General features: G+C 33.6%; 1 protein-coding gene across 3 annotated transcripts in view; it reads left to right on the top strand.

Moving 5' to 3' along the window:
* Ecpas (Ecm29 proteasome adaptor and scaffold) overlaps positions 1-12,291 on the top strand; it is a 109,575-nt gene that overhangs the window by 33,008 nt on the left and 64,276 nt on the right. For all 3 annotated transcript variants that reach the window (XM_048783213.1, XM_048783214.1, XM_015492205.2), the window contains 3 exons: positions 5,581-5,697; positions 7,904-8,022; positions 9,062-9,211. In XM_048783213.1, the coding sequence (XP_048639170.1) occupies positions 5,581-5,697; positions 7,904-8,022; positions 9,062-9,211 (386 nt within the window). The remainder of the gene's footprint in view (positions 1-5,580; positions 5,698-7,903; positions 8,023-9,061; positions 9,212-12,291) is intronic.

Here is a 12,291-nt window from a genome sequence, read left to right on the forward strand (position 1 = left end):
TCCAGGCCAAGTATTTTCAGTAGTTTTTAAATCATTTACTTAGGATTTTTTTTTCATTATATTGTGTCTTTTAATGGAAAATCATCCATCTCTAATGCATCTATTTAAGTTTGAGATTGTGTATCATTCATTTCTATAGTACTGTTTATCCTATTAACTTTCTTCCAAGTGGAGAAATTCCATTCTTATTTCCAATTTTATTGATTAATATTATCAAAGTTTTAATCTTATGGTTATTTTTAAAAAGAAACGCAGCATTTAGGTTGATTTTCTCCCTTTTTAAGTATATTTTTAATTTTTTATTCAAATTATTTGTTTTCTCATATGAGATTATATAATAATATACTAATGATTATTATGTGTCAGGAAAAGTGCTAAGGACTTTATGTGAGGTTGGTATTTTATACATTTTACAGATGAAGCTCTGGTTTGAAATGATAATAGACCACTTAAGGTCAGATAATGAGTGATTGAATCAGAATATGAACCCAGGGCTGTAACCTGTAAGGTTGGCCACCAAATATTTTTTTCATGAATTATAAAATATTTTTTAAAAAACTCAAAACCAACAACTACCTCAGCTTGTGAATTTATCTTTGATCGCTATAATTATATTGATGTGCAGCATTTGGTTATTTTGTTTTGACTTAATGATTAGTTTATAAGAACATTGTTTTATTTTTTAAAGTTAAAAATTTGGTGCACTGTAATTATACATAATAGTGGGATTCATTTGTACATGCACATAACATAATTTGGTCAATTTAATTGCCCAGTACCTCTCCTTTCCCTCAAGAGAATTGTTTTAAATTTTTAAACATTGGATGTAAAATTTAGTTTTTAGTGTATGGTCTGGAGCCTAGTGTGCAAAAAGTTATGTTTTTTTAAATTTTTGTTTTTCACCTAGTGCTGGGGATGAAACCCAGGACCTTATACAGGCTAAGCATGGGCTGTATCACAGAGCTATGCTCCCAGTTTGAAGTGTATTCTAATGTTCATAAGAAGCATTCTTCATAAGACAAAAAGAATATTCAGTAAAAAGAATATTCAGTTTGTGGAATATGGAGCTCAGAATGTTCTAAGGCTTCTCATCAGTAACATTGTGCTTTTATGCTTGAGAACCTGTCTTGGAGACTGGTTGTAAATTAGTAGTTACTGAATTATAACTTCCTATTGCTGCTAAACTGTTTTTCTGATTTTTCTCTTAGTTTTGATGATTTTTTTTTTTTATTAGTTGTTGGTGGCCCTTTATTTATTTTTTTATGTGGTGCTGAGAATCGAACCCAGTGCCTCACACATGCTAGGCAAGCGCTCTACCACTGAGCCACAACCCCAGCCCCTAGTTTTGATAATTTTGGCTTGATGAATTTTTAAAAATTTGTTCTAATTAGTTATACATGACAGCAGAATGCATTTTGATTCATTGTACACAAATGGAACACAACTGTTCATTTCTCAGTACACGATGTAGAGTTGCACCATATGTTCAGTCCTACATGTACCTAGTGCAATGATGTCCATCTCATTCCACCATTGGCTTGATAAATTTTGATGCAAAAGTTTAACATCTTTATTAGTAATTATAGTTTATTGTATGTTTTTTTTTTTTTTTTTGTCAGAAGAAGGGCTTGCTGTTAAGTAAGTTTGAAAACTTCTGGAATAAGGGAAGTGTAATCTAATAGCTGAAGTACCTGTTATATTTCATGTATGATGCTAGACTCTTTGACATATCTTTCCTTTAATCTTCACAGTAGCTTATGAAATATTATCACCGGAGTTCTACAAATGGGAAAAAATGAACCTGAAATTAATATTTATAGCTTAAACTAGTGGATGTTTATGTAGCTATTATCTCAGTTTGTTTTAACAAAGTAAGTTATATAGTTTAGGCATTCTTATTATTCCTGTTTTATAGATTAAAAAACTGACTTAGAGAGGATAAGTAATTTGCCTTGGCACATGACTAACAATGAACTTTATAAATATGAGATAATTTCAGAATTAAACTGGTTTCTTCCAGGTAATGCTTCTATGCAGTGGTTAAACATGTTTATTCTTTAGCTTATGTATGAAAATTCAGTACATAAAAGGCCAATGAATGATGTAAGTAGAGGATAAAAGAATGACTGTAAAAGCAATAATATAATTATTCTTGCACATTGTTTTGATTGTAGATGGTAGTGTCTTTTTTTTTTTTTTTTTAAATATACTTTCAGTTGTAGATGAACATACGCTATCTTTATTTTTATGTGGTGTCAGGGTCAAACCCTGTGCTTCACACATGGGAGGCAAATGCTTTACAATTGGGCTACAGCCCCAGCCTGATGGAGGTATCTTGATGCATATTTTCCTGTTCTTGTTTTCAAGTGTAACTATTTGGTCAGATTTTTAGAGTATGTGCAGTCATGTACTGATAATAATACCTCTTATAAATTACAGAACCAGTGTAATATTTGGTGTGCTTATTATTATTATGAAAAAATTTTTTTAGTTGTAGATGGACCCAATATCTTCATTTATTTTATGTAGTGTTGAGGATCAAACCCAATGCCTCATGCTACAAGGCAAGTGCTGTACCACTGAGCTGCAACCCCAGCCTGTGTGCTTATTATTATATCGTTATTAATAAACAAAGGATATAGACATTGAACATAACATCTTTTAATTGATGAAAGTAGAATTAATTTTACTGTAGTTTATTGACGTTTCAGTTGTGAAATTTTAGATCTATAGTATTAATTTCATTTTGCATGTTAGACTTAACCAGGATATTATGCAAGGTAACTGGTAATTTGTGGATAAATTGGTAAAAGAGAAATAAAAGTTTTCTCTTTTTATTAATATAGTATTAGTGTACATTTCCTATTAAAGAAACATTTTTATTTAGAATTCTACTGTACAGTTAGCTTTGTATATTCATACTCATCAGAATAGCTAAAAATTAAAGCCTGATCATACCCATTGTTGGCAAGGATGTGGAACAACTGGAACTCTCATATACTATTGGTAGGAATATGAAATAGTGAATTCACTTTGGAAAACTTTGGAAATGTGTACTGAAGCTGAGCATGTGCATACTCCATGACTAAATGTTTTTTTTGTGTTTATATACAACAAAAATATGTATATATATATGCATCAAAAGTATGTGTCTGGGAATGTTCATATCAGCATTATTCACAATAGCCTAAACCTGGAAATAATTGAATTTTTATGATAGATGAAACTATAAATAGTAGTATTTTCATATTAGAGCAATGAAAGTGAACTACTATGAGCAACAACGTGGATGACTCTCAAATATAATCTAGAGAGAAAAAAAAATCCAGACAAGAAGTTCATCTTACAATGATTTTGTTTCAGTCATCTTTTGCTGTGACAAATACTTGAAAAGAACAACTTAAAGGAGGGGAGGTTTACTTGGGGCGCCAGTCCATAAATAGTTGTCTCCTTTCCTCTGGGTCCAAGGTGAAATAGCTAATCATGGTGGAAAGGCCCAGCAGAGGAAAGCTGCTCAGCTCATGAGGGAGTCAGGAAGCAGAGAGAGGGGAGTGGGGAAGGGGCCTTAGGGAAGATGAACCTTTCTGGGACTTGCCCCAGTATCCCATCTCCTCTAGCCATACCCACCTGCCTACACTAACCTCCCAGTTAGTCTATTCAAATTAGCATGAACTGATTAGGTTATAGCTCTCACAATCTGATCATTTCACCTCTAAGTATTCCTGCATTAACAGGAGCTTTTGAGGAGACATCTTATATCCAAGCCATAATAGATTCCATTTATGCAAAATTGAAAGTGATTTTAGAATTCAGGGAAGTGATACCTTAAGGAGGAGGACCTAGTGACTTGGAGGAGTAAAGAGTTACAGGGCTGGTGTTTATATAGATGTGTTTATTTTGTATTTTAGGTATATAATTCAATTAAGTTTATATTAACCATCAAACTGAATGAATAATAAGGAAAAATGATTAAATAAGGTCAAAACACTGTATACCCTAGACCTAGCAATTATGTAAGTTTACTGACAGAGTTTAACTGTTGTTGTCTATTTGGACAGGTAAAGAATTAGTTCAGCTGGTTTCTCAATTTTTCTGAGTTTTATAGATGATTCCAGACAATGTATAAGCAAATTTAGGAAATTCATCAATATTTAAAGTGATAATATTGCTAGAAGAAAATTAAGTAATTAATCTATTTAAAATTCCAAATAAGTTTATCATGAAAAAGAAAGTGTAATTATGGACATGATTGTCACCATCAGTAATAATTTTCCATAGAGTCCTTTTAGGAATCAGTCTAAATTAGAAGGTTAGAAGAGGGAGTTTTCCTTTAGCCTTATCCCTCCTGATTTCTCTTGTCATCAGGTGGTAAGTTTGGATGAAGTGTGAATAGTAATTCAAGTTTCAAAGTTCCTATATGTTATCATCATGTCTTATACTGTAGCTTAACTCGTGCTCAAATATCAATGTTTGAAAAAGTTTAGAAATTGGACCCTGGAATCATATCTTGATTGTGCCACTCCCTGGTTTAGTATCCTTGTACAAGTAAATTTACTTCCCTGAAGCTTCATCTCTAAGATGGGAATGGTAATACCACTTCATTGGTTGTTGTGAGAATCATGGATCTTAAAGGACTAAATAGTACTATGCACAAGTGCAGAATGCATTAGAAAAACAACTTGATAAATGTTAGCTAATATGATTTTTATCATTCTTTTAATAAGCATTGATTATAGATTTGTTTTTATTTTTACACATATTTACTTTATTATTGCTCTAGATTTCTTTGAACTTTTGTTGTCACTTGTGAACATCCTACAGCTTTCATTCATGCTTGCTTTGAGAATAGGGCACAAATTTCAGAAATGATAGAGAATAGCGTGGACCTGGCCTTCCAGAATAGTTATGTTAAACTTGAGTCTTTGGTGAGGCTTTTAAAAAATGTATTATTTCTCAGTGCCCAGTGTTTTACCTCTCTTAGCACATAATCCCTTCATTCAAGTGAGATCCAAGGCCAATTGTCATCAGTGTCTCTATACCTTTCTTTCCACCCACAGGAATTATTGATGTGTCAAATCCTATTTCTGCTCTCTTCTCCATGTAAAAGAGAAGAAACTTGTTATTTCTTACTTAAAATGTTGTGTTAGTTGATAATCAAAATATGGTAAAAATGCTTTAGTATTTTGTCAGACTCCTTCTGTAATCCAGATCCTGCTCTTATGAATTCTTACCACTCTTGCCTCAGTCAGATGTGGTGTGCCATGTTCTTTTCATCTTCTGTACCTTCTTGTAACTGATTGTCTGCTTGGGATTCTTCTAATCTTTAGGACTCAGTTTTCCTATCACTTCCTCCCTGAAGTGCTCCTTGATCAGGCAGACCAGTACAATCTGGATCTTAACTTTCTCTTTTTGTAATATCAAGGCATGTTGCAAAACTGGTGTCTTGACTCCCTTTCTGGGATGTCAAGTTAATATCCCTTAAAAGAACAAAGTAGCTACTGTTTACTAAAATAATATCTGAGAAATGTGTTTGTTTTTAAGATATGATCAATAACTTCAGTTCCTCTGTCTCTATTTTAGGTAATGGAACTGCTGGTCCATCTGAATAAGCGTATAAAAAGCCGCCCCAAAATACAGCTCCCAGTGGAGACACTACTGGTTCAATACCAGGACCCTGCTGCAGTTTCTTTTGTCACAGTGAGTGCTGTTTGGAGTTTTCTTTCATAATATTTATCATATGTCACCAGTATATTGGCAAGCTTAGAATTTTACTGTAGGCCACTTCTAAGTAAAATATGAGATATTTTTCTTTAAATGACACACTGAGTGCTGATCCAAAGGAAATACTGCTTTAAAAGAAATGGCAGGAACAAGGTAATGACCATTTACTTGGGGCAAAGAATTGTTGGTGAAATGACTTGTTAGGTATATTGATACATAAAAGAATGATTTCACATATAGAATCTAAAAAAGTTGATTTTATTGAGGTTAGAATAGTGGTTACTAGAGGCTGGGAGAGTAGGTGGGGAAGAAGGAAGGGGAAGTGATGGATCACTGGGAACAAAATTTCAGTTGGAGGGCTGGGGATGTGGCTCAAGCAGTAGCGTGCTCACCTGGCATGCGTGCGGCCCGGGTTCGATCCTCATCACCACATACAAACAAAAGATGTGTCCGCCGAAAACTAAAAAATAAATATTAAAAAGTTCTCTCTCTCGCTTTACAAAAAAAAAAAAAATTTCAGTTGGAGCAGAAGAAATTCTGTTGTGCTTGTTGCACGTAGCATGCCTGTTGACATAAGTAATGTACCATGCATTTGAAAAGGGTAGAAGAGAGGATTTTGAAGGTTTCACTATAAAGAAATAGTAAATGTTTGAGGACATAGATATATTTAATCTGATATAAACATTATACAGTGTATACATGTATTGAAACATCATGGTACTCCATTAGTAGCGGCAATTTTCGTTTTTGTATATCAATTAAAAATAAAGTTAATTGGGGCTGGGGTTGTGGCTCTATAGTAGAGCGCTTGCTTATCATGTGTGAGGCACTGGGTTTGATCCTCAGCACCACATAAGAAATAAACAAAATAAAGGTATTATGTCCATTTATAACTAAAAATGTTTAAAAAATTAAAAATGAATGATTTGATAAAAAATTTTTTTAGTTGTTGATAGACATTTATTTTATTTATTTATCTTTATGTATGTGGTGCTGAGGATCAAACCCAGTACCTCACACATGCTAGGCAAGCTCTCTACTACTGAGGTACAACCCCAGCCCGTGATTTGATTCTTAAGAGGCTGTATGAGACAAGTCTGAATAGAGAGAAGGGTTATGTAGTATAGACATGATAATAGAAGAAGAGAAAAGAGTAAAATGGCAAGAAGACAAAAAGATTTGAATAAAAAAAAATCAGTGTTTCTTTTATGTGTAATTCAGAAAGGTATGCTTTTCAAAATTGGAATAAATCTGAGGCTGGTGAGAAATATTCCTATTAAACTGTTGTCTTCATGAAAATGAAATATAAAAAATGTTGATGCTACATGAAGACAGTGGTACTCTTTTCCTGGTCCTCGTAGTTCCTAGCTTTGAGGCAGAATCTATTGAATCTTAATCTGCCATCAGGAGTTGCAAAACTTTCAGAGCCACTTAATGGTCTAGACATCTTGCCTGTGCCTGTTGTGGACATATCATTCCATTACATATGTCCCTTTCTTTAAGCAAATGGAAACACTGTGTCAATAAGCCTGTCAAATAAGAAGGTATTTAAAGCTTGTTCATTTTAATGAAGAACCTTTATAAAAGCAAATCTTTATGTGTAAATATAGATATGTATCTAGGAATTTGCTTCAAATGTGGCTTTTGCATGGATTATAGAGATAAAAACATGCCTACTGCCCTCCTCTTCCCCTGGTTGATCATCCATTGTGGAGTTATTGGAGTGAGGAACCATGGAGTGCTGCAGTATCCTAACATTGTAGAAATCGACCATTTGGGAATTATAGCCTGGGATTTGTTAACACATGTTCTCCTAGCTTATAAGAATTAATGCAACAAACTGGGAGATCTGATGCTAATGTGTGTATGTAGGTTTAGTTAGGTTAAATGATTGTAGTTTTTCTTCTTAGTGATAAGTAATTACATGCATGAGTGGCTTAGATTAAGTCATCTTCCTCACATGAAGCCCACCTTAAGGTGAGCAGTTTGAATACATTGGACTGAAATTTCTCCTCAGGTATAGTAGTTGGTCAAGCTTTAATAAATGTGGAGAAAGGATGATTAAAGTTTGTGGGGTTTTTTTTTTTTTTTTTTTTGTAAAACCCATAACTCTCTTTCAGCATGTGTTTTTGTTGAAATCATATTGTCTTCACTCTCACTTGCTTTTCTCTTCTTGCATTAGAATTTTACTATAATTTATGTGAAGATGGGCTATCCTCGCCTACCAGTGGAAAAGCAATGTGAATTGGCCCCTACGCTTCTTACTGCCATGGAGGGGAAGCCTCAGCCACAGCAGGATAGGTATGATTTCCTCAGTTATCTTATTTCCCACCTACAAGAATTAATAACAGCTTTTTAAATATAGGTGGTTTCACTTGGCAAATGGCAAGCTTGAGCTCTTTCAGCTGACGAATAGTTGCATTTTCTATGGTACCTTACAGTTATTGTTTTACTATTATAAAATTTCTTAATGTGAACATTGAAAAAATGTGCAGGACTAATACATTTTTGTCAGTTGTTTTTAAGCAGTTAATTTTATGTGATGGTAAAAATTAGAGTTAAAAATCCTTCTCATCAAAACATTTTTATCTTGCCAAGCACAGTGGTGCATGCCTGTAATCCTAGCGACTTGGAAGGCTGAGGCAGGAGGATCACAAGTTCAAGGCCAGCCTCAGCAACTTAGCAGGGCCCTAATGCAACTTAGCGAGACCCTGTCTCAAAATAAAAAATAAAAAGGAATAAGGCTGTGGCTCAATGGTTAAGCCCCCACTGGGTTAAATTCCTGGTACCAAAAAAAGAAAGGAGGGGGCTGGAGTCATGGCTCAGTGGTAGAGTGCTTGCCTGGCATGCACAGAGTGGATTCAGTCCCCACCATTGCAACAATAACAATTTTCAGTTCACATTTATTTATTTGTTGTCATACTTTTTACAGTGTTGGAAATTGAACCTAGGAATATTTTATGAGCATATTCAATATTTCAATAAAAATTTTATTGAAAGAATGTGTTGTAATTAAGCTTTATCTAAGATTTAATGTAAATTCTGTTCTGATAATTTCAGGTATTAACATTACACTTATTTTATATACATTCTTTCCACATGCTTTAACGCTGAGCCAAATTGGCAAAATGCCAGTTACCACTCAGTGTACTGAGTTTTCAGTAAGAAAGAAATCAAGGCCAGTTCCTAGGTTATGACTTTATACATTAGTATGTTGAAAATGAGTGACTCTAGCTTCAACCACCAATTTCTGTCATGTGATTTTTGTTTCATCTGTTATTTGCTTGTATTACAACCTTATTTTTTTAAGTAGTTGCAATAAATATAATTGTTTTTTCAGCTTAATGCATCTTTTAATACCAACCCTTTTTCACATGAAATACCCTGTTGAATCATCAAAATCAGCTTCTCCGTTTAATCTTGCTGAGAAACCAAAGACTGTGCAGCTGCTTTTGGACTTCATGCTAGATGTCCTTCTGATGCCTTATGGGTGAGTTAAAAAATAATAATGAAACTAAGCAACTAAGCAGCCCGTTCTTGATTCCATTTAACATGTGGAAATTAAGTGCTGTTTTAAGTGATTCAGCTCTCACTTGTAAATTGATACATATCAGATTTTTTTTTGCTCTTGTCCCAACCTTTTATAAACTCTAACTCTACTACTTATTGGCCTTATAAATGCTGAGCTGCTGTTGTGATTTCAGATTTAATCTGTTCAAGCTAAAATTGCATTTTCCCCATAAAAATCTTTCTACTTTTTATGTTACTTTGGTGCTATGATGATTTTTCTAGCCATCTTAATATAGAATTATAAATCATCTTCATCTTTTCTTTTCCTTCTTGCTACAGTATCAGTTCCATAATACCTCCTTCCTCCTTAATATTGTAGAACCATTTTCACTGCTGTCATTTTGTTTTGGCTTTTTTCATTTCTTGTCACAATTTCTTTCTTGTCAGCCACTCTTCTTAAAACCTCTCTACACTGATAGAAGTTAGAAGATAGAAGCAGATAGAAGTGCATTAGTTTTGTTTCCCCATAACAGTAACTATCTACCTGTATGACTACTTTGTGTTGTTATTGTATTTTTAGTATTTAGTAGAATGGAAGCTCTTTTGTATTTAAGATTTTTTTTTTTTTTTTAACCTGACTTTTGATCCTGACCTGGTGTCAGGTTGTGGTCTGTTGCTAGCTTGTCTATTTTGTTCTGCTGCCAGAAACAATTTTTAAGTATTGCTCCTTGCCCCTCTGGCTTGTAGAAATTGTGAATCCTTTTTAAATTAATTTTTAAATTGATTCTTTTTAGTTACATATTACATTAGGATACATTTTGACATAATCACAAAAGCATGGAATAAAATTTGCTCTACTCCAGTCCCCAGCCTTTACCGTTGCCCTCCCTCCCCCTTGCTCATCACCCTCTACTGATCTTTCCACAATTTATTAATACACACACACACACACAGACACACACACATTTTTTTAAAATTAGTATCTTGGATATACTTGATCTTGGTTTCATTGTGCTGTATTCATGTATGTACATATGAAATTTTTGTCAGATTCATTCCACTGTTCTCTTTTTCTGTTCCATCTTCCTCCTCAGTTGCCTTCATTTACTGATTTTTCCTCTGTTGATGAGAGATTCTCTCACTCTCCCCCTCCCTTATTCTCTGATACCTTACACACATCATAGAAAATATTCAACCTTTGGCTTTTTGGGACTGGCTTATTTCAGTTAGCATGCTAGTCTTCCAGTTCTGGTCATTTCCTAGCAAATGTCATATTTTCTTTATGGTTAATACTCCCCTGTGTGTGTGTGTGTTTGTGTGTATCACTTTTTTTTTTTTTCCATTTAATCTGTTGAAGGGCACCTAGGTTGGTTCTAATAGCTTGACTGTTGTGAATTGTGCTGCTGTGAACATTGATGTGGCTATGTCAATGTTGTATGATGATTTTAAATCCTTTGTATGTATATTGAATCACATAGAGTTTCCGTTCTGAGTTTTTTGAGGACTTTCCATACTGCTTTCCTGAGTGGTTACACAAATTTGCAGTCCCACCAATAGTGCGTGAATGAACATTTTTCTACATTTTCTTGCCAAGATTTATTATTACTTGTAGTCTTGATAATTGTCACTTTGACTGGAGTTAGATGAAATTTCATGTAGTTTTGATTTGCAGTCCCCTAATTGCTATCATGTTTCTTACCTCATCACAAGTATTACATGTGGTAAGCTTGGCATGGCTGCATACCATGGGTCCCTCAATCCAGAGATGAGAGTTCAGCCTGTCTGATTCCTTTCCTCTTCAATTTTGTCTTCTTTTGCTCCTTTACTTTGTTAGCTTGATTTTTCTGGGTCTTCAAACACTCCATGTTTATTCTCTCAATTTCTGTCATATCATTTCTCTGTGGTTTCTTTGTGTCTGATAATATATATGATAAATTATATATATATATGATAAATAAATGATAATATATATGATAAATGCTCTTCCACATGTTGTGTTGTCATTGTCTTGTCTTATTCTATATGGCAGGGACTCAGTCTTGTCCCTTTTTCTATTCCTCAGGCTTGTGCTTAGAATTTGATGATTTGCAGAGTGTTATATGTTCAGTACTTACTGATTGATTTACTTAATGCCACAAGTCTTGCTAGGACCTAGAAATAAACAAAAGCTTCCTTTTGTATTTGTTCAATAACGAGGCATCCAGAATTGACAGATGAAAATGGCTTTGGTATATAAACCTTGAAATCCAAATATAAGTTAGGAACATGATGTACCAAAGCTAGTGATTCCTCACATTTTTCTTACTGATGAGAACTTGCCTCATATATATAAAATACTAAAGTGATTCCCTAGTAGATTTAAAAAGTAGATGAATTTAGGAATTGAAGTGAATATGTCCTATAAGTAATGTGAAGTAATTTAGAGTTGAAGGATTTGAATTAATATTTATACCAAAATTTTATGTTGTACTTGAGGAATACTCATTTAATTGGATCAAAATGAATTTATTAGAATTTATTTCTACTCTTTATAAGCTAGAAAGAAATAAGATGATAAATTAATATTAAGAACATGTAAAATGCTTTAAACATATAATGGACAAGTATAATTTTAATGATTTTTCCTCCTTGAACCACCCGCTTTCTTTTTCTTTTTTTTGCTTTTGGGGTCTTAGGTGATTATATAGTAGGGGTTTGGAGTGTTTTGTGGGTTTTCTAATGTAGGTATATAAATCATTCAGGGAGAATTGAAAGGTGAATTTACAACTTAGCAGAAATGAGAAATGTGTGTGTAAAATTACTCTCAATTTGGCGTATAGAACAATAGTGACACATAGCCTCTGCCCACCACCAAGAAACCTGTGTCTCTATTTGTCAACTAAAATCTCAAAAAGCTTGAATCCATAGTGACTCACAGAACAATAATAGATTAAGCGTGAACAAAATATTTTTATTGTTGATAACTGCTGTAGTTAATTTATAACCAGGTTGAATGAAGTATTCTTGTTAATTTGCTGAAAATGTAGATACCTTTTCTTAGATACCAATAAAATTATGATA

This window comes from Marmota marmota, unplaced genomic scaffold (assembly GCF_001458135.2).
Source record: "Marmota marmota marmota unplaced genomic scaffold, marMar, whole genome shotgun sequence".
NCBI lineage: Eukaryota > Metazoa > Chordata > Mammalia > Rodentia > Sciuridae > Marmota > Marmota marmota.